The following is a 26,399-nucleotide window of genomic DNA, read 5'->3' on the forward strand; positions in this document are numbered from 1 at the left end:
TGTCGAATTTGTGGCCCAACAAAAATACCTTCCTTAACCTTTGCATTACTCTATCTAGGAAATTTGTGTCTTAAGTACTTAATGCCGGTCCTTCCTGGTTCATAACTTTGACAACATTTTCCATTAAACCCAGCTTTATATGAAATGGTGGAAGAAGAACATCTTTTGGGTCCACAAGAGGCTCGGCAACGACATTTTACTCGGTAGAGTCAAGATTTCTTGCAGGCCAGTCCCCTTGAATGTAATGTGATTTCCTATCCCTATTGTCCCACATACATAAAAAGCAACAGTATTTAGTGACCCCAGTTGTATTCCTAAGAGTACAGTGATGACTTTTAGATCTCACCAGATTTTCCACTTGTGTTCAGAATATTTCATTAAAGGGGTTGTCCCGCGCCGAAACGGGTTTTTTTTTTTTCAATAGCCCCCCCCGTTCGAGACAAACCCGATGCAGGGGTTTAAAATAAAAACCGGATAGTACTTACCCAAATCCCCGCGCTCCGGTGACTTCTTACTTACCTTGCGAAGATGGCCGCCGGGATCTTCACCCTCGGTGGACCGCAGGTCTTCTGTGCGGTCCATTGCCAATTCCAGCCTCCTGATTGGCTGGAATCGGCACGTGACGGGGCGGAGATACGAGGAGCGCTCTCCAGCGCGAGCAGCCCCATTCAACACGGAGGAGACCGGACTGCGCAAGCGCGTCTAATCGGGCGATTAGACGCTGAAAATTAGACGGCACCATGGAGACGAGGACGCTAGCAACGGAACAGGTAAGTGAATAACTTCTGTATGGCTCATAATTAATGCACAATGTACATTACAAAGTGCATTAATATGGCCATACAGAAGTGTATACCCCAACTTTGTTTCGCGGTACAACCCGTTTAAGTCGAAGAGGGCTGTCATGTTTGCATAAGTCTCCTTCATGTGAATTGCCTGACCAACAGGAATAGAAGGAGGACGGTTAACATTGTGAAGTAATACAGCTTTCAAACTAAACTTGGAGGAGTCTGTGAATCGCCTCCATTAAGTTGGATCATGGTTCAAATCCAAACATTTCATCAAGTCATTAACATCGCAGCAAACAACCAGATTGTTTTTCTTCCCAAAAAAGGAAGCCGATCCCTCTGAGGTTCTCTGTACTGTGAGACCCTGACATCACGTTGGAGAAGATCCCATTGCTGTAGTCTTCACCCTAGAAGTTCCACCTTCACCTTTGACAAGTCAAGGTCTCAAATGAAATCACTCAATTCCGCTTGACTTTTCCACACTTTCTTCATTTTCTACTTCAAGCTCATAATGTTGGGGTGGAGGAGGAACTGGTAAACTATCTGAATGTGGAATAGGTCGAATAGCAGATGGAAGATTCGGGTATTGAACTGTTCCTGTTTTCTTCATTGACAATACTTCCTTTATAGGCGGAGTCAAGCAGAAACAGCAGTCATCTGTATGGTTTGTAGGCTCCCACCAAACCATAGGCGCAGCAAAACCCATAGGTCATTTTATATTTTTCAGCCATTCTCGTAGTTTAACTGAACAAGAGTTGCAACATATATGTGGAGCCCATGGCTTATCCTGGTCCCCGACCTTCATACCAAAATAATGATGATAGGCAGTCCTCACAAGAGGCGTCAGATTGCGTTTCTGTGACGAAAATGTTATTTCACCACAAATGTAAAAAAAATTATTCACTAAATTTACACATTTTCGTGGTATTTTGATATAGCAAATTTAATACTTCAAAAACGCTCCGAAACCAGAAATTCTAAAAAAAAAAAAAACAGAAACAATCTGAAACTCAGTCATAGCAACATTTATTATGTTTATAACCTTCAAACATATGGAGAACGTTGTGCTATGTCAAATGAGAGGTGTGACAACTCCCCCCCCCCCCCCCAAAAAAAAAAAAAAAAAAATCTAAAAGATGGCATGTCACTGTATCTCCTGAGCTAATCGGTTATTTTTATGGTGATTTTTGAATTCAGCAGATGGAAATACATAAGTATACACTAATTTTGAGCCCGAAACAAAATCATTGGGCAGTGTAACAAGACCAGTGCGGTAATCAGTGCAGCTCCAGTAATGCAGTGCGGTATTGGTCAATGTCCTACAAACTGGTGACCGGTTCCCTTTAATGCAGTTTCTTTATTTCTTTCTACTGTATATTTTGGATAGTCACTACAAAACATAATATGTGTCGGTGATAGTAAATACAGTTATATAATACACTCAAAACAGTCCCTCCCCTAGAAGGAGTATATATATACACTAATTGTCAGTGTCATCCCTCCCATAGACGTTGTTGGAAAGCAATGAAACTTTCTCTGTGATTGTAACGTTGATATAAGTGATTTACAATATCAGAGCAAAAGGACCATTTATTGTGGAGAACCGACCCCTTGTAGGGAGGCTCTAGTACCCTGTTGTACCGCCTCTAGCTTGGATACAAGATGTGATACAGAGGGCATGGAGGCTCTAGTACCCTGTTGTACCGCCTGTAGCTTGGATACAAGATGTGATACAGGGACATAGTGGCTCTAGTACCCTGTTGTACCACCTCTAGCTTGGATACAAGATGTAATACAGGGGCATGGAGGCTCTAGTACCCTGTTGTACCACCTCTAGCTTGGATACAAAATGTGATACAGGAGGCATGGAGGCTTAAGTTCCTTGTTGGGCCGCCTCAAGCTTGGATACAAGATGTGATACAGATGGGCATGGAGGCTCTAGTACCCCACTGGGCTGCCTTTAGTTTAGATACAAGTAATGATATGGGGGCGGGCATGGAGGCTCTAGCATCCTGTTGTACCGCCTCTAGCTTGGATACAAGATGTGATACGGGGGGCATGGAGGCTCTAGTACCCTGTTGTACTGCCTCTAGCTTGGATACAAGATGTGATACGGGGGGCATGGAGGCTCTAGTACCCTGTTGTGCTGCCTCTAGCTTGGATACAAGATGTGATACAGGCGGGCATGGAGGCTCTAGTACCCTGTTGTACTGCCTCTAGCTTGGATACAAGATGTGATACAGGTGGGCATGGAGGCTCTAGTACCCTGTTGTACCGCCTCTAGCTTGGATACAAGATGTGATACGGGGGGCATGGAGGCTCTAGTACCCTGTTGTACTGCCTCTAGCTTGGATACAAGATGTGATACGGGGGGCATGGAGGCTCTAGTACCCTGTTGTGCTGCCTCTAGCTTGGATACAAGATGTGATACGGGGGGCATGGAGGCTCTAGTACCCTGTTGTACCACCTCTAGCTTGGATACAAGATGTGATACGGGCGGGCATGGAGGCTCTAGTACCCTGTTGTACCGCCTCTAGCTTGGATACAAGATGTGATACGGGGGGCATGGAGGCTCTAGTGCCCTGTTGGGCCACCTCTAGCTTGGATACAAGATGTGATAAGGGGGGCATGGAGGCTCTAGTACCCTGTTGTACCACCTCTAGCTTGGATACAAGATGTGATACGGGCGGGCATGGAGGCTCTAGTACCCTGTTGTACCGCCTCTAGCTTGGATACAAGATGTGATACGGGGGGCATGGAGGCTCTAGTGCCCTGTTGGGCCACCTCTAGCTTGGATACAAGATGTGATAAGGGGCGGGTATGGAGGGAGCAAAACGACAACTTCTCTTAGGGGCGGGATTTAGTTTTGATAGCGTATATGCTATAATTGTGCTTTATAACTGAAGGTTTAGAGATTCACTGCAATTACTAGAAATGCTATAAGTCACAGGTTGCATCCAAGGATCTTGTAAATGCACTGGAGTGTATTCGTCTTGCAGTGGCTGTATGACAACGACTAATGACTTCCTGTCTGTGCCTTTTAGTCAGACGTCACGGCTGCTGAGTAGTCGGGAGGAACATCTCTGGTTGTATCAGGTACATTCACAGTCGTGGTTTGAAGGATGATGACAGTCTGCAACAAAACACATTTCATTAGTCTTATCTGTATAATCATGGAACTCTATCGGATGTGTGTGTGGCGGTAGGGCAGGTGACAGAGGGATCAGTGCGGTGCGGACACCGGGCTTACAAAAATATGTATTCTTTTAATTTAACAGACTTGGAATGAAGTTGCTGTAGAAGTTTCTAAATGAGCAATATGGGGTTATTCAGAAACAGCAGACAACCTAACAGACTCTAAGAATATGCTGAGCTCTCCCGTGAGTGGGGCATGGCCACTGTTAGGAATGTTGACGTGGATCCACTGCGTCAACTTACCGGATATGCATTGGACTAGTCCAGCAAGGCTGACACTGACTCACTAGCATGCAGAGGTAAAATACCAGATGTCTGCCACTCAGTCTGGAGATGAGAACTAGGAAGGTGCCTAGCCCTGCGCTGGTATAAAGGGGAAGGAAGACCCTGCCTACAAGCAGGGCTAACATCCTGAAAAGGACGACCCTGCGGTCTTCCTCTAGGCGCTAGCTGACCCTAACAGGAAAGAACACCTGTACAACAAAAGACAGAACAGGACTGGGAAGAATAAAGGGACAGGGAGAGAGACGGGCTTGCAAGGATAAGACAGAGGAACAGGTAAAGACTATAGACAGAGCAATGCAAGAACAGACAGCACAACAAGGAACAGGACATTGAATGCAAACAGGATAACTGCAGAAACAGGAGCCAAGCAGGGAGTCAGAGAGTAAAACTCAGCAACAACACTGCAGCATTGAAATGAAGTCCCAGCTCAGCTATATAGGCAGGAGATTGGCAAAATGTCCTACAGCTGAGCGGAGAAGCTCTGAACCAATTAACCATAGAAGTGCTGGAAGCAGGTAAGGATAAACTTAGGTAACAGGGAGAGCAGAACCTCGCCCATGTCTGCCAGAACCATAGAAAGGGAAGTTAGTCTGAACAGTGGATCTAAAGGCTGGATTCAGACGAACGTATATCGGCTCGGTTTTCATGCCCGGCCGATATACGGTGTCCTCATCTGCAGGGGGGGGGGGAGGATGGAAGAGTCAGGAGCAGGAACTGAGCTCCCGCCCCCTCTCTGCCTCCTCTCCACCCCTCTGCACTATTTGCAATGAAAGGAGGCGGGGCAGGGGCGGGGCTAAGTTCTGAGAATTAGCCCCGCCCCCGGCCCACCTCTCCCCATTGCAAATAGTGCAGAGTGGTGGAGAGGAGGCAGAGAGGGGGCAGGAGCTCAGAGCACTGCTCCTGGCTCTTCCAGCCTCCCCCCTGCAGAGAGAGACGATGTATATCGGCTGGGCGTGAAAACCGAGCCGATATATGTTCGTCTGAATCCAGCCTAACAGTAACAATCTGTTATACATTACATTTATCATCAACACTTCACTGCAGAACACATGGTATTATCACTTAACATTTCATCCCAACAATGGCGAACTATTAAGTATAGCAGACATGTCTACTGCTTTGCTCTGTCTGTTATCTCCTTGTAGAGTTTATTTTGCTCCAGCATTGCTGGAGGTAACAGTTCCTTACTCTTCCACCCAACTGGAAACTGTTTGCCAATCACTCCACTATATAGCTTCCTCAAACCTGGTCAACAGTGCTGCAGTGTTGTTGTAATCCTATGATGGCTCATGGCTGCTGCTCCTGCAGTATCTCACTGACTACTGATCTCCAGTCTGCTGTAGCTACTTGTGCTTCATCCTGATATGCTGTTGCTGCTCACATCCTCAGTTCCGGTTTCTGCTTGGTACATCCTGTTCCGGTTAGGGCCTTGACAGGGTTATTCAGCGCCCGGGTTCCCGCTCAAACTTTTAATGCAAGGCTTTAAAGCGAGTAATTTTCAAAGAGACGATAAAGCTGCAATGTCTTTTAGCTTACTGGGAAAATTAATAAAGGCGTTACCGTCAGTGTGCATTTTAAATTTGAGATAAGGTTGTTTCAGCTGGCCCTTTTGCTGGCCTACTTTGGGGTGTTGTGCGCTGGTCAGTTTCCAGCGGCGTCGAAGTGAGTATACTCCCCGTTACTTATTTCAGAGGTGTCTGAGCATGGCGATTTCATTAAAGTGTTGTTGCGTCAAACAAAGACTGACAGAGTGGGAAAAGGGGTGTGGCTTCGTATTTTTCAAATCTTATGTGAGGAGCTTTGCCCAGTGAAGGCTCTCCGAAGATTTTTAGAGATCCGTTCAATTCAGACGAGATCTTCGCTAAGTCATGCGGAAGGTTCATCATTATCTCGCTTTCAATTTTTTGGAAATTTAAAAAACAGTTCGGATAATCAGGTGCCAAAAGTTTTAAGGTCACGTCTCACTCTTTTCGGATAGGCGCAGCTACAGAAGCTGCGAGATGCAGGATGAGTAACAACGATATTAAAAGGATTGGGAGATGGGACTCTGGGTGTTTCAAATTATATGTGCGCCCTGAAAACATCGCATCGTGATATTGGTATTTGTTATTTTCTCTTTTAGGCATGCAGAAAAAATGACTAGTCTGGATTGTGGGCCACTCTTTTGTTGGGCTCATCGGAGGGCGATGGAGCGAGGTTATACGGGTAATCTGGGTTTGGCTGCTTCTCATTTTGAAATTTTTTTGATTGGTGTCCGGGGTTTACAGAGGCCCTGATTATTGGTGGTGTTAGCTGAGAGGGCGAATATACTTCCTGAGCCTCACATTATCATTGTACATCTCGGCAGCAATGATCTAGGTATTAAACGGACGAGTGAGCTTCTGGCAGACATTCGGAGACAACTCTGGGGTGTCAAGGCTAGTTTTCCGGATACAATATTAGTTCTCTCCGAAATCGTACCTCGATTAGTGCGGCCCTTCCCAATTTTTCTATTCATGGAAAAGATGAGAAAAAAGCTTAATAGGGCCTTGGAGAAGTGGGCAGCGATTTTAGGTGGTTTTTCGGTACGCCACAGGGAGTTAGAAGGTTTTTTACAAAGTTTTTACAGGGTGGATGGAGTTCATTTAGCTGAAATTGCTCTAGACATCTTTAATATGAATCTACAAGGTACGGTTGACAGAGCTGCAGCTTTGGTTGGGAGGCCATGGCATGTTAATGCCATGGCTGGTGGGGTTGCCGCCCGCCTCCTGCAGGTGGGCATGGACTTGAGTTTTGAATGTTTTATTAGTAGACTGGAGCTTCTAGGGCAAAGTCTACGCAGTTGGTATATATTTGATTATTTATTGAAAGTTTAGTTTAAACCGAAATGGCGCGGTCATTGTGATCCAGAATAAGTTGTAGTGTCGTTATTTATAACGTGTTTAGAGCATAAGATCCCATGGAATGATTGGAGCGCTGACCGCACATGCTCGGTGGGGAGAAGCGAATCCCACAGTGGTAGGAGAATAAGACATGGGTGTCCTGTTCTCGAGATCGGTGTGGGTCTTAGTGGTGAGTGGTGGGTCTTTGATGGTAATTACAGGTGTGAAAGAAGTCTACAGTCTATCCAGGTGAGAGAGTTTTATCCAAGAGAGAGATCCAACAGATTATTGAGACTGTGGATGTAACACCTTGGGAAACCCGAACGGCACGAGTGAAAGGAAACAGGCGAGGAATGTCAGCCTACTTCTACTAATAATTCAATGTGTACAAGTTATTCTTCTGTTAATTTACAAAACGTTGAAGTAAAGGAGCGGGACCGAATGTTCCCAATTCTTGTTTGAAAAGTACTAGAGATGAGCGAACATACTCGTTTAGGGCGTTTTTGCACTAGAGCACCGCTTTTTTCGAGTAACTGACTACTCAGGCGAAAAGATTGTGGGTGAGATCAGATCTTAGTTACTGGGGGTAGGGAGATTAGTAACTAAGATCTGATCTCACCCACAAAGTACAGTGATGGCATAGAACCAAAACTAGCACCACAGTATTATATGCCAGGCAGGGATAGGGATACAGCGATCCTATGGGGCTGATCCAGATAGAATTTGAAATAAAGTATCAGAGAGTAACCTACAGTTAGCAGTCGCGTATACTATGATAAGATCACCCACCAGCAGCCCTGTTAGTAATCACTCAGGGTGGGGGGTTAGTGCACTGCGCTCCCTATCGGGCATTCCATACATGCAAAGGAGAGAGGGTGTGAGAATTAAATCATCACATTGATAGCCCAAATTAAATTCTGGTTGGATTAAGCATATATACAGAATGAGCTTCAAAAGTGAACACCTGTAGCACATGTGGTGATTTAAAACATGGTGCAACAATAGATACTACATAAATCGCACTATATGTTGGTTAAGCATATGTGGCTACATAGCAATCAAGTGTGGTCAAGGCATATTACTAGGGATGAGCGAGTATACTCGCTAAGGCACTACTCGCTCGAGTAATGTGCCTTAGCCGAGTATCTCCCTGCTTGTCCCGAAAGATTCGGGTGCCGCTGCGGGGCGGGGAGCTGCGGGGGAGAGCAGGGAGGAACGGAGGGGAGATCTCTCTCTCCCGCCCGCTCTGCCCCGCTCCCCGCCGCAACTCACCTGTCAGCTGCGGCGGCCCCCGAATCTTTAGGGACGAGCAGGGAGATACTCGGCTAAGGCACAGTACTCGAGCGAGTAGTGCCTTAGCGAGTATACTCGCTCATCCCTACATATAACTAAATGACTGTGGACCTTCAATACCGAAGCTGGGCACACTGAATGCTATCTATGTGACATATAATAACAATAATAAAAGTGATCACAGTGATACGCAAACTACACACGTGATCACATGCTATCACCACATGCAGCTCAGTCACAGATAGGAATTAACATATTGATGAATAGTGGGTGGCATATCTGCACAATGAATCCTCATATGTCATATAATAGCGAATCCCTTGATGTCATATAATGGTCATATAATGGTCAAACGATAGAAAGATACAAGCGACATATTTATATCTAGCTGGTAATAGATTAGAGGTGGAAACAGATAGATCTGCATCCTCAATTTTGAGATAAAAGAGCGGAAACTATTCGCCTCAGTGATCCTTTTTTAGTTAGTGTGTGACTACGGTCACATTGAAGATATACGTAACTTACATTTTTTTAAAATTAATCAATAAAAGTTAAATTTTAGTTTTTGTGGTCATTTCGGTGACGAGTTTCTTTTGCGTTAAAGGATTTAATTGCCACAGTGACAGTGGCCATACATGTACAGTGCACGTCAGCAATGGGTTAAACAGCCATTGCATAAGGATCTTGGTTGCTAGTCACAGCCAGGCTCCAATGACGATCACACAAGTTCTGCCTCTGGGTCCGCGTAATCCCCATCACACACGTGTACATCAAGATGTGGGAGTAAGACCCTTTCCATGAGGGACATGTATGTGATATTGTATCAAGCATTAAGAATTCCAAACTGAAATTGGTTCAAGCCTCAACCCAATTTCAGTTACCGTACATTTACAGGAGCAAATGCAATATCGGTCTGAGAAACTCGGATCTATATAGACCTGCAAACCCGCAGGTTTTATGCGATGCGTTTTGCAAAAAAAAAAACCCATCATATCACATGTGCATGAAAATCACCCATTATTCCCTATGGGAGAAAAATCACACTAGTATGACTCTGAAAAAAAAAACAACCATCATATCACACGTGCATGAAAATCACCCATTATTCCCTATGGGAGAAAAATCACACTAGTATGACTCTGAAATGTACATGCGATCGCAACTGTGATCTATTTTTTTCTGCCCCCAATAGGGAAGAATGTGTGATTCTTGAACAGAATCACCCATAAATAGGCCATGCTGCAAATGTCGTGGTGACTCCAACTCCGGGGATATTACCAGTGACCTCCTCGATATAAAACCCTTATAACTCCCAGTTACTGACACTTAGATACAAACATTTGATAACAATGGAAACAGAAACTCAAAGGGTTTTGTTGCAGAATGTTAAAATGTTTCTTCTTCTCAGAGGGGATCAGTAGGACCCCCTTTGTCACCGGACACACATGGAGCCTGGAGTCAAGTTCCTGCCGCACACATCATAGTGGATCACGACTGACTCATGCAATGGTTTCTGGGATGCTGCAGATCATGGCGGGCGGTACGGGGGGCATGTAGACTCTAATCACAAGGTGTAAGGTACGGGGAGCGTGGAGGCCAAGGAAGAAGTTTACTATCGTCACCACCGGCTCGGACAATCCATCTGTTTGTTGATCGCTGCTCACTTTTGACTTCATTGTGATGTTGAGGGGTGGGCGCCCCGTCTTGTGGGATTTCCTGTTGCGGCTGCAGTAGAAGCCATATATGTAACGAGACTCCATTAAACCATTGCTGTCTATTACTTTGCATACTCTCATAGAAAGAACGACTACGTCAGAATAAAACTTTTTGGCCTTATCTAGCAAAACTATCTAACAGTAAGACAGTCCTTGTTGCCAATAGCAACCAATCACAGCGCAGCTTTGATCTTACATCAGCAGCTTGAGAAATGAAAGCTGCACTGTGATTGGTTGCTATGGGTAACAAGGACGTCTTACTGTCAGATCGTTTTGTTAAATGAAACTTTTTGAGTTTCTGCTTATATTGATATCGAACTTCTTTATCTACCGTAAGTGTCGCAAAGTGGGAGTTGTAAATGGTCCCATCGGAGATCATTTGTACTAACCCTGTATTATATAGCGGCACATGGAGGGTTCACGTGTATGTAGGCCCTCTAAGGACTCCTTGCGCAAGTATGGAGCGTCTATGCACATAGCGAACTCTTGTCCTTTAGCGCCAACTCTGCGGCCACCTCTTGGGATTGGTGGAAGTTCCAGCAACCCATATAGTAAATACTATAGGCTACATAAATGGGTAACTTACCGTTTCTTCAAAAGACGTTCGGCAGACAGTTTTGCAGGCGAACACACTTGTGGATAAACTAATGCACAACATAAGCAGGAAAAGCAGTAAAACATACGACACAAGACCTCTTCTAGCAGTCTGAAAGAGAGAAAGAGGAGACGTTCTGTAGACACACAGATAGGAATCTCTTCTGGGCTACAATATATAAAAAAACGAAAAAGGCTTGGTACTATGTTATATGGAAGTACAAGTGTATAACCATCAAGAATGGACTGAACCTAGGAGGTTCTTGCATCAGTGGAAAATATGAGAAATCTGGAGCAGAGATAACATGCTGGCCTGGTGACCCTCTAACAGGAATTTAGAGAGCATAAAACTTTCACATCCCTTATCAGTGGACTTATGAAGCTCGCTGTAACATCATGTATGTTTGTTAGCCATTAAGAGCTCTCATATCTACAAGATGACTTGGTTTCTCTTACTGAGAACAATCACAATATACTAAAAGGCAGTTAGGAATCGGCACGCAGTGCAAATAACTGCATCTGTGAAGGAGCTGCACAAAACCATCATCTGCTTTCTCCACGGCAACTTAAACCCCTTTCCGCTGAAGCCCTTTTTGTGTTTTTCATTTTTCCGCCCCACTTTAAAAAAAAAAAAACACAGAACTTTTTTTTCATTTTCCCAGTGACATAGCTACATGAGGCTTGCTTTTGGGGGGCACAAACGACTTTCAATATTTTTGAGATGGGGGTGACCAAAGAAGGGGCATTCTGTATTTTTTCTTTTTCTGGCATTGTGCACCATGTGAAAATTAACATTATGAGATTTTAATAAATTGCATATTTTCCAATACAGTGAAACATATTTTTAAATTTTTTATGCAGTAACTGGGAAGAAATAACCCCCTATGTGATAAATGTCAGGTGTTATATTATTATTGGTGGTGAAAACTAATAAAAATGGTTTAGAGAAAATAGACGGGAGTCGGACTGCAGGAGGGAATTACACGGGGATTGGCTATTTCACCTGTTTCGAAAACTCTCCTCTCAATGTAACTGGATGCTACATAACAGTGTATACTGCCTGGCATAGAATCCTGGATGATGGAAGTCAATGGCAGACATCCGGGGGATATGGAAACTGAATATAAACCGTCATGTGGGCAGAGCCTTCGTCAAAGATGAATATTTACTGTAATATGACTAATGCAAGTAGGGAATGCGATCTGTTGCAATACCAGAAACAGCCAATGGACAAGAGTGGCGCTGTTTCTGGAAGACAACAGCTGGGTTTTTCTAGACTTCTACAATTTCTTTAAGTGGTGCCACTCCCAGCTGCTGCATAGTGACGGTCGATATAAGGGAATGATTCTTACCAAGGGATCGAATTCTCCGAGGCACTGCGGATCATTATTATAATATGCACAAAATGTCCACCTCTGATATGGGAGGACATAAGACTGTATATCAATTGCAGAAATGATTACTCCACAGGCTGCGGCTAGAGAGCTGAAGATGTTCATCACCAAGCTGGCGGTTACCTGGAACACAAAATATCAATCATTACTTAAAGGGGCTCTCTGGTTGAGACGTCTCATTTTCACACATCCTACTATGGACATCACTGTAAAGGGGGTTGTCTCAGGAACACAACCATCATCCATCTGTCTTATTAGGGTATATGCACATCATACGGGAGGCCACCGGTTCGGGAACTCCATTTGTAAGCCAGAATGAAGAACTACTTTGTAAGATCGGCTCCCACTCTGGTCGACTAAGGCTGGGTTCACACGGGATGGATTTCCAATGGAATTCTCACAGATTGGCCGCACCAAAGAGAATTCCGCTGTAAAACCTCAGCTGTGGGGTTCTGGAGCGGCGTCGCCGCCTTCATTGCCACTGTGTTCATTTCCACTGTATCCATCTCTCCACATGGAGAGGAGAGAGGCCACTGCCTCTACGCACCGCATGGCAGTTTCCGCACAACTTGGCCGGAGCGTGGATGAGATTTTTGCTAAATTTCGTCCACTTTGCTGGCTAATCCTGGGATTAGGAGCCGTGTACAGAATTTCTGTGCGGACAACCTGGAGCAAATCCATCTCATGTGAACCCAGCCCAAAGCTGCCAGAGGCTTCAATCCCACAACTTGTGTATGATGAGACAACCCAATTAGTAGAGATGAGTCAGGCATTCAGGACCTGCCACAGTGGAGAGCAGCTATGAAGAAGGAGGAGGAGCCCCTGGCCGCCGGGCTCCTCCTCCTCAGTGGGTGTTGCCCCGCGCCGCGTCCTCGGTACCATGGCTACCGGGCATGTCTCCCCTTCTCTGCCTCCTACAGGGTTTGGGGCGGGTTCCCCAGTGCTGCTGGGTGCACTCAGCTGCTGTCAGACTCCTCGCCCCAATCAGCTGCTGGGGCGGGAGCTCTGACTGCATTTAAACCTGCTTGTGTCTGCATTCCAGTGCCAGTGTTAGTTTGGTCTTCCTGCTACACCCGCATACTTCGTGTCGTGACTCCTGATTTTTGACTCCCTGTTTTTGGACCTGATGTTGCCTTTGCCTGACCATCTTGTACTGTGTACCCTCTCGTTGCCGACCTGGATAGTCCGACTCTCCTTGCTGTTGTCTGTTCCAGTGTCTGTCTGTTTCTTAGTCCCGATGTTCCCCTTCCCTAGTGAGTGTAGGGACCGTCGCCCAGTTGTCGCCCTGGGGCTTAGCCCAGGGGGGCAAGTAGGTAGGGACAGGGGTTGCAGGTATTTTCAGGGACTTCCAGTTTCTTGGACCCCGAGTCCTGACAACATTGTAGGGAAACTCAACACTTGCTGTCAGGTTACTTTACACCTTTTAAAGATGTTTTTACAAGAGACTGAGCAGTAGGAAAAGAATTCCTTATTTATCAATGAACATGCTGACCCGCGACGACCTACTGAAGTCACCAACTAAGAAGAACCACTCTTGAAAGAAATAATCTCAAGAACTATAATCGCAACACTTGACTACAAAGTGTCCAGGTGTACCTTAAGCTGGTAGATCTCTTGGACTCTCAATGCATCAGGCAAGTCTATGATTGAGGCTGCTGGTAGCCACCATTAGGCAGATCTTATCAAAGGTATATAAAGAAATTAACCCTTTAATAACTGTCCATACGGCGGTCCGTGTTTTCATCAAGCAGTCATGTTTATTTCTTTCATTAGAAAGGCATCAGTCAGAAGTTCCGGTATCACCTCCCTGGCAAATTGAAAATTCACTCTTATCCAAATATGCACCCTCCTTGATTGCTTCTCTTTAACCCCTTCAAAACCAGAGATTTTCCACTTTTTAATTTTCATTTTTTCTTTGACACCTTCCAAGAGTCATAGTTTTTTTATTCTTCTGCTGACATAGCTGTCGAAGGTTTGTTTTTTCTTTTTTTTTTTTGCGGGACAAGTTGTAATTTTAAATAATACCACTTAATGTACCATAAAATGCATTAAAACTTTTTTTTTAAAAAGGAGGGTAAAATAGAAATTTTTTAAAAGAAAATTTGGAGGGGGTGGGGGGGAATTGTTTTTTATGGCATTTAAAGCACAGTAAGAATGACGTCCACTTTGTTCTGTGGGTCAGTACATTTACCAAATTTACTTATTGAATGCTTTACCACTTTTAAAAAGACATCTGTCCTGATGATATTACATAAAACAACGGGGAAGATTTATGAAAGTATCTGTGGTACTGGTGCATCTTGTCTCCACCACAAAAATGAGTGGAGTCCCGGAGATTGTGCTATGGGAGGTATAGGGTACGCCCACAGCTGCTGATTGGCTGGGCTCCTGTCTCAGCTGTATCTGTAATCTGGGTGACCGTCCCCAAATTGTGGTAATTCCATAATCTTTACCAGGGGTTGTGTGCATATAGTTTCACAATGTGGTAAAAACAAGATGTTCATTGTATTCTGTGGTTCACTACAATAACAGCGATATCAAATTTAGTTTTTGTTATATTTGCTGTGTAAACAAAAAATTATTTAAGAAAAATTTGCTTTTGTTACTACATTCCGACCTCCATAACTTGGTTATTTTTTCAACCATGGAACAGTGTGTGGGTTTTTTTAGGAGATGTGGGTGGGGGGTTTATGGGGTGAGCTGTAACTTTTAGTAGAACCTTGATGGGTTACATGACTTTTTGATCACTTTTTTTTTTTTTTTGCGTCATGGGGTCATAAAGAAAATGATTCTGGCATTACAGATTTTCTTTCTTATGGTGTTCATTGTGTGAAATAGTCATCTGTTATTTTACTAGATCTGACCTTTACTAATGTGGTGATACCAAATTCAATATTTAGATTTTTATTCTTGTTTTAATTTTTTGGTATTAACGATGGGAAAATGAGTTTTTTAAACTTTTAAAATTTTGTGTAATACCTAAAGAAAAAAATTAATTAAAAAAACTCATCAACTTATTTTTTTACAGTTTTTCAGTTCTCATAGGGTACTTGAACTATTGACTGTTTCATAGAATCAAAGAATGGTAGAGTTGGAAAGTACCTTCAGGGCCATCTGGTCCAACCCCCTGCTCAGTGCAGGATTTACTAAAGATGTCTGTCCAGCCTCTGCCATTCTGTATTTGCTTTTTTCATTTTTCTTGCCCAAATGTAGGACTTTGCATTTCTCCTTGTTAAATACCATTCTGTTAGTCGCTGCCCACTGTTCAAGCTTTTCTAGATCTTTTTGAATACTCTCTCTTCCCTGGTGTTAGCTATCCCTCCTAGCTTTGAATCATCTGCAAATTTGATCAGTTTCCCATCAATTCCCTCCTCCAGATCATTTATAAAAATGTTGATCAACACTGGGCCTAGGACAGAGCCTTGTGGTACTGCACTTGGTACATTCTTCCACTTGGATGTGCAGCCATTTATGACCACTCTTTGAGTACGATCATTTAGCCAGTTGTGAATCCACCTAACAGTTGCCTTGTCAATCCCATACTTGGTCATTTTTTTTTCAATAAGGATGATGTGAGATACTTTGTCAAATGCTTTACTAAAGTCAAGATATACTATAACCACCGCATTTTTCTGATCAACTGAGTGGGTGATTCCGTCTAAAAGTAAAAATTTGATTAATTTGGCATGACTTGTTTGATACAAACATACACTGGCTCTGGTTAATTACTCCATTTTTATCCAAGTACTTGCATAAAAAGCTCTTTAATAATTTTTTCAAAGATTTTTTTTCCCGGTATAGAAGTCAGGCTCACAGGCCTGTAGTTTCCTGGATCCACCTTCTTCCCTTTTTTAAAGATAGGGACAACATTTGCCCTTTTCCAATCTTCTGGGACTTCTCCTGTTCTGCTGGAATTTTCAAAGATTATGCCGAGTGGTTCAGCAATTACCTCCGCTGCTTCCTTTAGTATCCTAGGATGTAATTCATCTGGACCTTTGGACTTGAATTCGTGTAGGTTAGCTAAGTGTTCCCTCACCATCTCTCTGCTTACAGATAGACTGCATTCTTTTTCCCCCCAATAGCACAGGGAAGATCAGCTGATGTTACATTTACCTTCAGAGAGAAAACAGACACAAAATAGGACTATAGCAGCTTTGACTTTTCTTTTGCTTTTGACCCCCAAAATCCTTTTTTATTGCTTTTAGCCTCTGTTGCAAGTTTCAGTTCATTTTTAGATTTACCTTTTCTGACACTTGCCCTACAGTTTCTGCATGCTGCATTATATTCTTCTTATTGCTTATACAATAAACCACAATACTTCAGTATTCCAGTATATTATACTTTTGCCTGCATTCTAGTCATCCCCGCTAGAAGCAAGGCTTAATAGGCTGCTATGACTGCTGAACAGAAGCTGGTGATTCCGTTGTGAGGGGTGATTTAGGAGACAGATAGAGCTCCATCTGTTTGTTGGGCAATTAAAAAGTGTCTGTAAGAATTAGCAACGGCATCGAAGTGGTTAACTTTCATGCTTGCACTGGAAACCACTTGGCATCATCCTTCACTGACATATTAACCCTTTCCAATCCACTTTGCATTCTGGTTTTCCTAGGGGGCTTACTCTTTTTCTGCCGTTATAAAACGGCGCTATCTGCTGGCTAAAGCCAGTACTGCATGAGGTGACACGTTGTATAGGCTCCGACAGCAGAGAGGCTGGCCATATACAGTAAGAGAACCCCAACGGACGTCTTCCAACATTGGAGCTGTACAGCTTTAAATCATAATGTCTTTAGAGGTCAGACAGTGGATTGGAAAGGGTTAAAGGGAAGCCAATAGAGAGCTTTTACCATTTTCATCTTACCTTTCCTGCTGTTGGCTTTCTTGAAGCAGAAACTGATAGCGATCCGGAGATAATAAACTGTATGGATGAATTTGAAAAAATTAACTCTTATTTTACAGCAGAGATCAAGAAAAAAAAACGTTATCAATTACAAAAATCCAGGAAAAGTTAATACATATATCCTTAATCCCTTCCCAACCGCATAACCTAAATATATGTCATGTGGTCATGAAGGGTGTATGGAGTGGGCTCAGGAGCCAAGTCTACTCTATATTTGGTGACTCTCAGATGTTTTTCACAGCTCACAGTTACTGGTACTTTCATGATAATGTGAGTTTGAATTGCGGTAAACTGTTCAGAAGCTGTGGTCAGCGGGAGGGGGCACTCCTTCCCATGCCCATTATTACTATCTTGGGTACAAGGGAAGAAGAGTTTGTGCAAAGGTGTAGATAATGTAGGGAGGATTTGAACAAAGAGCCAAAGATGTCTGTGCGTCAAATTCTGTAGAGAATATTTTTGGCCGGGAGAAGTCATTATTGCGGTCAGGGCCGGATACAGAAGAAAAGGGAAACTGAACTCCAGTCAGAGAGGACATCACCTGTAATTCCTGGATATATCAGTACTGTAATCACTTATATGGTCTGCAAAGCACCTGTGTTGAGCTGGTATCTATCGTTAAATGGTCACTGTATGCACTGTTGCAGATTTACTACTAAATGTGTTGTGGCACATTGCAATGAGCCCATTAAGACTGCCACCCAAGGGCTTGTATAAGCCTGGAGACGGCCCTGATAGTCATGTCCGCTGTCTCTATTAAAAGTTTTACATTCGCCCCATAGATACAAAATATAGAATAGAACAATGGAACTGATATAAAAAGCAGCCAAGCCCTGAGGGAAGAAAATAGCAGGTAAGTGGCACAACTAGAAGTTCACTTTACATGTATGTATCTTACCAGTATTGCAGACCATATTGGGAGCCCAGTCACAGTCACATCTTTCGGGCCAGTCAAAGTGCTCTCTACTATCAAGACCATGCTGATGCTCAGAAGAAGAATCCCTACAAATATCTGTGTTGTCTGCAGAATAAGAGAAACTCATTTTGACCTTTTATAGTATAACTGTAGGAGACCAACAGGCGATACGACAGAAATAAGGATACAAGCCCATAAGTATACTAAATGTGCCGCCATTATAAAATGTATAGTGTCATTATATGATGTGGGGCCCGACAATGCGGGGAAAATGGGATAAACAAAAAGCAAATACAATTCTCAGGGCAAAAAGCTGGTTTGGAACCTCATTACTGTATATCCACACTCACAACCATTGTAGGTCTCCAGTGCGCGGTACACAACTAGTGATGCAACTCTTCTAGTAGTCTTCATTAGAAATACCATACCATCTTGTGTCTACAGCTCCTATGCAGACCTGTGTGTCTCCATGGTAACAGACTACAAAACAGTTTTGCATAGACTGATTCTGTAATCATCTGTCCCTAACTTCTTTCTAAACTACCAACTCAATGCTAGGAAAATGTAGAGAACAGATAGAAGCGGGGGCACACATAGAACTCATGGGGCCCCATAATAAAATTCTGAATTCGGCTCCCACCTTCCTCAAAAAGGAAAAAGTTATATTGCAGACAGCATATCAATAATACCGTCGGCTTGGATACCTCAAATCAACTCTAGTATACCTGTTCATAGTAGTGTCACCAAATTATAGTCAGATAGCAGCTCTACACAGTGATAGTGATTAGAGTGCTGTTACCTCCAGTGATCATAGGGAAAGTCCTTTCTTTATTTTTTTTTTTATGTAGGTGCCTGGAGAAGAAAAAAGTGGTGTGGTTCATTATGCAGCCAAAATGTTGGGGTCTCCTGACTATCAGAGACTGCTGGGCACCCAGGAGAGAGAGGTACGGGCCCAGTTTGGCTCACACAAGCGTATTCTGGCATCGTGTAGGCTGCGAGATATGCGCACGGCATGCAGCCATACGCAATGACATTGTGTACTAGCTGCATGCTGCCCATAACCATGTACTATCTTGGCTTGTATGTGCATGTAATATGCGCCAAAATAGAACATGCTGCGATTAGTCTCATGCACGTATTTCGCGCAAGCTATGTAATAGTCAACATGGCCGCCTATGGCAGATTGGTACAGCATATTACTCATGCAAGATCGATGCGTGGAATACGCTGTACCGATCGGCTCGTGTGAGCCTGGCCTTACAGGAGAAAAGTTATGTGTTAAAAAAAAGTCTTCCAAAGGTTTTTCTTCTATCCTTCTTTGGGAAAAACAATAGTAAAAACATGTTTCCACCCCTCAACTGTTTTCTGTAACTATATATTTTCTCTCTCTGTGGTTGTGGAGTGGGCGGGCTCTGCTTGTGTGCTGTAGCTGAAGCGTCCACCATGTCCTGTATCTAGAAAAAGGGCAATTTTTTCTTTTTTTTTTTTTTATAAAATTGAGCCTTTCCAATCCAATTTGTATCCTGGCTTTCCTAGGGGGCTTACTCTTTTTCTGTCGTTATTCAACAGCGCTATCTGCTGGCTAAAGCCAGTACTGCATGAGGTGACACGTTAGATAGGCTCCGACAGCAGAGAGGCTGGCAATATACAGTAAGAGAATCCCGACGGCCGTCTTCCAACACCGGAGCTGTAAAACCCTAAATCATAACGTCTTCAGACGTCAGACAGTGGATTGGAAAGGGTTAAAGCATCTAATCGGCTTATTATCTAGAGCACTAGTCTATTTGTTTTGGGTCAAACAAACGATTTTATTATAGTCCCAATGGAAGACAGTTCGCACTCTCATTTGTATATGTCTGAGTGTTACGTTTTGTCCTTTTGTTGCCCTGTTGGTTGCGCATCCAATGTTTCGTAGTATCGGGTGTGACCCATGCAACAATCGTGCCCTATATGTGTGTGTGTTTTTTTAAAAAGAGATCTAGTAATAACAATTATTTTAATTTTAGCCTACTCTGTGAAGGGCCCATTGAAGTATATTAAACTTTCCTGCACTCTGTGACATGCTTGTGAGATGTAAGAGCTGTGTTGCGTGCTAATGTAAAGGGCAGTTAAAAGAAAGAAAAATATGTTTAAGAAATGGAAAGAGGGCGGAATATATAAAGCAGACTATAATGCAGTCTGTAGAAACTGTAGGGCATGTGTCAGAAAAGCTAATGCTAATAATAAATTGAGGAATGCAACAGAGGCCAAAAAAGATTTTTGAGATTTTTGATGTTGAGAAGCACGAACCTTTAAATTCCTATTTTGTATCTGTTTTCTCTCAGAAAATAAATGTAACATCAACTGATCTTCCCTGTGCTATTGGGGGAATAAAAGAATGCAGGCTATCTGTAAGCAGAAAGATGGGGGGTGGAACATTTAGCTAACTTACAAGAATTGAAGTCTCAAGGTCCAGATGAATTACATCCTAGGATACTAAAAGGAAGCAGTGCAGGAAATTGATGAACCATTCGCTGTAATCCTTTAAAGTTCAAGGAGAACAGAATTCCCAAAAAGTTGGAAAAGGGCAAATGTTGTCCCTATCTTCAAAAAACAGAAGTGGCCCAGTAAATACTTTCCTGGCCCCCTCCATTATGTCATACATGTAATGTCTTGTCTTAATGCACTGTGCAAAAAGTCTTGTCATTCTGTTGTGTGTATTGCACAGCTGCAGCGTGTGATGGGTTAATGTCAGCCTGTAAATGTAACAATTCTTTCCTGTCACGTGGTATGTAGAGGCGCAACAGGTCCTACAAGACATTTACAGTAACACTTGTCTTGTCACACCTGTCTATGTGCCGTCCTTGGACACAGAAGGTGCCATCCGTAGGAGAGAGCCTGTTTCTTCCCCTTTCTCTACTAAGCCTAGAGCTTAGCCCTGATGTCAGCTGGTGTCCTATTGGCTGATAATCAGCTCCAAACTCACTGGTGCAGAGTCCAAGGGAAAGCAGCAACACAAGTCCCTATGCAGAGTGGGAGGAGTAGAGAAAGTGCGGGAAACAGAAGGAGTCAGTGAGCAGTTAGAGGAGAGAGTTGGAGGTTGTAGTCAGGCATCGGAGGAGAGAGGTCGTGTCGGAGAGGAGGAGGTACTCGTGCAAGAGAGAAAGCAGTATCAACATGTTCTTCCTGAGGTTGAGCGAGGTCTCATTCCGCTCCCTTGGTGATCCACAGCACAGAGGAGGAGAATCATTCCGAGGTCGGTCTTCCACTAAACCAGTGAGTCTAAAGCTACCCGGTGAACTCAAAGCCAGGATTAGTCTAGTGACCACCTTACACTCTGCTTCATCTACACTTTGTTAAACCTTAATCATCCCTTCAGCTAGAGCAACTAGCGGGGAAATTGTCTTACAAATCAGTTTCAGATAAAGGAAAGGCGAGAGCATTGAATTCAGTTCCTATTCAAGTCTGTATTGCTGTATTCTTCATCGTGTTCAGTTCACTGCATACTGCTGTATCTACCTGTACCATTAACAAGTACCACTTTGGAAATTGTATGTTCAACTGTTCTGCAAATATCAGCTTAGTAAATCTGTGTACTCCCAGATTACTACCACAAGCTACCGGACTCATCTCAGTTATTACATCGGCATTCCATCCTAATGGTCCGGTTGGAGAACTGGCGTCATGCATGACAAAACAGGCCCTTCTGTTAAACGTACCACGGTACGTTCTTTGGGTTGCTGCACAACCCCCAAGCAGAGCATTCTTAGCGTCCCAGTCAGGAGAGACCACAGAGCCACCCATGACAACCCTTCTGCAAAGCTCATGGTCTCCGTTACTTTGGTGTGCTTGGCTTGGCCGATGCAGTCGGTCTTGGCACTAGTTACTCTACTTAGTAGAGTCTATAAGAGCTCCTGATCTTCACTCTTGCCCACCTCAAGGATGGTTGGACGTGGCAACAAGGAGCCTCCTAATTACACCCTAATACAACAGCAAAGCTCAATAAGTCACCAGATGGCTATCGATCAGGACATGGTGCACTTACCCCCAGAACTTCTGGTTCTCCACTGTAAAATCTAATAAGCGGTTTTGGCATGTTGGCTGGAGCATTGTGGCACTGTCCTTCAGCATTTTGTGGTCTCACTTGAGAGATAGCCACACATCCTCCTGCATCTGGTGTGACCAGAGACATGGCTCTGCAAATGCAAAAACAAATGAAGAATCGATTACATGATTATATATTATATTGACTTCTTTTTGGAAACTGAAATGCCACAGAAATTTCCACTGACGACATTGTGCAGCATTTCCGCCACATGTAATAATAGTGACCCCCCACAGTGGTAATGGTGACCCCCCACAGCGGCCCCAGTGGTAATAGTGACATCCCACAGCGACCCCAGCGGTAATAGTGCCCTTCTCCCCACAGTGGCCTCAACAGTAATAGTGATCCCCTCAGTAGTAATAGTGACCTCCACAGTAGCCACAGTAGTAACTGACCCCCCCACAGTGGTTTCAGCAGCAATAGTGACCCCCACGGTGGCCCCAGCAGTAATAGTAACCCCCACGGTGGCCCCAGCAGTAATAGTGACCTCCACAGTGGCCCCAGTAGCTATAGGGAGCTCCATGGTGGCCCCAGTAGTTATAGTGACCCCCACGGCGCCCTCAGCAGTAATAGTCACCCCCACAGCGGCCCCCAGTAGGAATAGTGACCCCCTACGGCAGCCCCCAGTATTAATGCTGACCCCCCACAGCGGCCCTCAGTAGGAATGCTGACCCCCACAGCAGCCTGCTTTAGGAATGCTGGCCCCCACAGTGGCCCTCAGTAGGAATGCTGGCCCCCACAGTGGCCCTCAGTAGGAATACTGATACCCCCTTCTGACGAAGTGTCGCTGCTCCTCTGCTCGGCGCTGATCCGAGGTGCACACTGTGACGTCAGAGTGCTGCCAGATGTGTCCTCCCCCAGCTCTTGCGGAACCATGCAGGAGGCATCAGGGGAGGCGGATCCAGGCTGCGCACTGACGTCACAGTGTGCACCGGGATGAGCACCGCTGAGTGGATACCTGCAGGGGAGCGGCCTATGGTGACATGTGCCAGCAGGGAGTGCTCGGCGTGCCGTCTCTGGCACGCATGCCACAGGTTCGCCACCACTGCCTTAGAGCATGTGTGTCAAACTTAAGTCCCGCAGGCGGAATTCGGCCCGCCACGTAATTTATGTGACCATGACAAGTTCCAGATGCAGAAAGAGCATCTCTCACCTTTCTCTGGAGGATGCCACCAGCACTTGACAGCTTTGGCTGTCATAGAAAATAATGTGCGATTCTTGAGCAAAATTACCCAAATACAGGACATGCTGCAATTTTTATATCTTGGACTTTCAGTCCAAAAGAGAAAGCATTTATGTGTATAAACCCCTTAAAAATAATGGGTTCTTTACTCAAACAACTTCCGTCCATTTTACAAGTTTTTCACCCATGTTAATACACCCTAAAATAAAAGACATTTATATACTACAAACAAGGTTATTACAAATGATCTTCCCAATTTGGAACGCTCACAACTCTGTTTAATGACACTCACAGACAGAAATTTGATATCAATGCAAACAGAATTTTCATTCAGTTAAACTGTGTTACAGTAAGACGTCCTTATTGCCCAACCAATCACAGTGCAGCTCTCATTTCTCCAGCTGCTAAGGTAAAATGAAAGCTCCACAGTAATTGGTTGCTGTTGGTAAAAAGGAAAGTGTAATGATCTCTTTTTTGTAATCAGTGTGGATCGGTATCATGATCGGGGAAAGCCAGAGGTCAGTACACGGATAATATCAATTGCAGTACAAGTACAAGAGGAGCAGGCAGTAGCATAGTCAGTGTAAGACAGAGGTCAGTACACAGGTAGTATTAGTTTGCACTACAAGAGGAGCAGGTGGGTAGAGAAGTCGGGGAAAGCCAGAGGTTGGTACACAGAACAGCTGTTTGTAGACAGAGGAGTAGGAAGGAGATGAGCTTGATTACAGGATGGGAGCTCAATAACCACACATGGAGGGAGGGATAGGGCCAGGTTTATATAGTGTGGCTAATCAGTGTGGGTGGAGCTAATCAGGGGCTGGGTTGCAGGAGCAAGAACTGGACAAGGTTAGACAGAGACTGAACAGCTCAACAAGGAGAGATGCTGCCTGGAGTACAGGAGTTCCCAGGTTCGAACCCTGACAGTCAGTCTTACTGTTAGATGGTTTTATTGCAAGTCTTTGTTAGATCATTTTGCTAAATGATGCCCAAAAAGCTTAATTCTGCCATAGGCATCGCCACGGAAATAGGAGACAAAATGGCTGCCAAGAAAGACAGGAAACCAGAGGCGTAGCTAAAGTCTCAGTGGCCTTAGTGCAAAAGTTCAGCTCAGCCCCCAACCCTCTTTACCGCATTTGATAACTGCTAGTTGTGGTCCGCTCGGAGCTTTCTGTAGCATCACTGGGTCTGTTTGAGGCAACACTAGAACTAGGGATAGTGCTAAAGTCTGAAAATATTAGAGACATGTAACCCAAAACTCATCACATCCCCTCCTTCACCAATAAAAAATAAATAAATACACATCCTCTTCCTATCTATACCTCTCATCTATCTATTTTTGGAGTTACCCTTTAAATTTAGATTTTGTAAGAAGGTTACTCGGACCTGAGTTCTCTCATATGTCCAAATTAATTAACAATGTTCATTGGAAAAAGAACAAGAGACATCAAATGTGTGAAGTCACCACTGTGCTCTTTCTAAAGAGTCCAGGCCAGTTTTAACTTTATTTATAGTGCAATCAGACAAAAGAATAGTGGCCTATCAAGGTGGACTGCCTGAACTTAACAAATCAATTCAAAGTTTAATTATTAATTATGTGAGTCATTGCCCCCACCATCCGAGTAAAGGAACGCAGACACAATGACCAAACATGGTCCTCAGGGAATACTGCTGCTACCTGCTTCAAGAACAGTTCAGTGAGACTAAATTAACCCTTAAAAAAAGTGTAATCCAGATCATCTTAATACTTTCACATTATCATCTCTTATCATCTCACAGGCATCATAACTACAGGACAACTTTTATAACAGTGGGCTTAGTTAGATCCAGCGGTTTAACTCTAGGATCTCGGATACCAATGCAGTCACCATATAGTCAGACACCGGCTCTATACAGTGATAGCGATTACATAACATTTATGCTTACTATACGCAGGACGATTGGCAGAACCATAAGCACATGGCAGCTGACCCAATGACTAATGTTCCTGCGCTTTCACACAGCAGAGTTAGTAATTCAGTGAATGGAGGTGGAAGCACTGGAATCAGAGGGACCGCAGTGGGAGGAGTTTCCCTCGTAGGGGGCAGTTCTAATTATTGCTGTAGAGCCCATAACTTCTATATACTCCAATACTGATTTGGAAAATTGTACGCCGCTGTGTCCTTGCCTGCGTCACAGTGACTTTTCTTTGGCTCGCTGGCAACACAGTTTCTGGAGCCGTGTTCTAGTAACCGCACATACATGTAAGGCTGCTTTCACGCCTTCTTTACGGTCAGTTCAGGGTTTCCGTCTCTCTGCTCTATTTTTGGAGTAGAGGAACTGAAACAAAACTCCTCCAAATCAAAACCTTGAAGTATCTCCAACGCAGCCTTACAGTAACTGTATGATACTGTACTAGAACCAGACGTCTGACTAGCTCAGCTCTGCTACATCCATACATCAAAAAACAAGGCGGTGGCCGCTCCTCTATGGAGAGAAACTGGTCAGTGCAAAAGCATCTTGTAAGAACTTGTAACCGCAGCTACACTGGCAGAGGATTACAGGGTCTCCTGAAGGGGTTTCTGTTTATTTGGGGGACATTAATAATAACAGAAAAAAAAAATTGAAAGAAGTCAAAACCTCGTCTGCTGTGAAGAAAAGACGTAAAAATCACTTTGTGGATCAATAAAGAGAATAGATTAAAACTATACATATCTATACAACCCTTTAACAACACATGCATACCGTGGCAAAGCGGGGATGAAGGGGTTAAATTGTTTACTTTAAAAGCACAAGATTAAAGCTCATTGCTGCGGAATGAAGGACGTCTTACAGAATTGTTGTTGTGGGTTTCTAACATACAGGAGATGGAATTCCGTAATTAGTCTGTGTAACAAAAAAGCAGTAAATTTTGTAAAATAAGCCGCAGAACGCACTGCGCAATTAAAAACGCAACAAAATCTGCACTAATTGACAAAACCCCCATCTGCGCTGCGACCGGCGGACAATTCTGTCCCGTGTGAAAGAACCCAAAGCAGCCAAACCCCCTGTGAGCGGAACCCAGCAGCAGCGCCGCCCCCTTGTGTCCTGACAGTTCGCTACAATGTATGATACAAAGTATCAGCCTGCAGTGCAGACTGTCCGCTCTCTGGTACCTCGTGTCTGACCTGAAGACGGATCTGCTGTTTCCTCGCTGTCGGATCCCGGAGATGTTTACAGAA

At 44.0% G+C, this 26,399-nt stretch overlaps 1 protein-coding gene across 1 annotated transcript; it reads right to left on the minus strand.

Annotated features, from left to right (window-relative positions):
* Positions 1-1,910: 1,910 nt before the first annotated feature.
* Positions 1,911-26,399, minus strand: LOC136631806 (membrane-spanning 4-domains subfamily A member 4A-like). Its single transcript, XM_066606182.1, has 7 exons — positions 26,334-26,399; positions 21,960-22,110; positions 17,918-18,040; positions 16,984-17,040; positions 12,084-12,248; positions 10,724-10,843; positions 1,911-3,921 (listed from the first exon to the last, which is right to left on the minus strand). Exons 2-7 carry the CDS (start codon positions 22,104-22,106, stop codon positions 3,829-3,831), a joined length of 705 nt encoding a protein of 234 aa, XP_066462279.1. The 5' UTR covers positions 22,107-22,110; positions 26,334-26,399; the 3' UTR covers positions 1,911-3,828.

This window comes from Eleutherodactylus coqui, chromosome 6, assembly GCF_035609145.1.
Source record: "Eleutherodactylus coqui strain aEleCoq1 chromosome 6, aEleCoq1.hap1, whole genome shotgun sequence".
In the NCBI taxonomy this organism is placed as follows: Eukaryota; Metazoa; Chordata; class Amphibia; order Anura; family Eleutherodactylidae; genus Eleutherodactylus; species Eleutherodactylus coqui.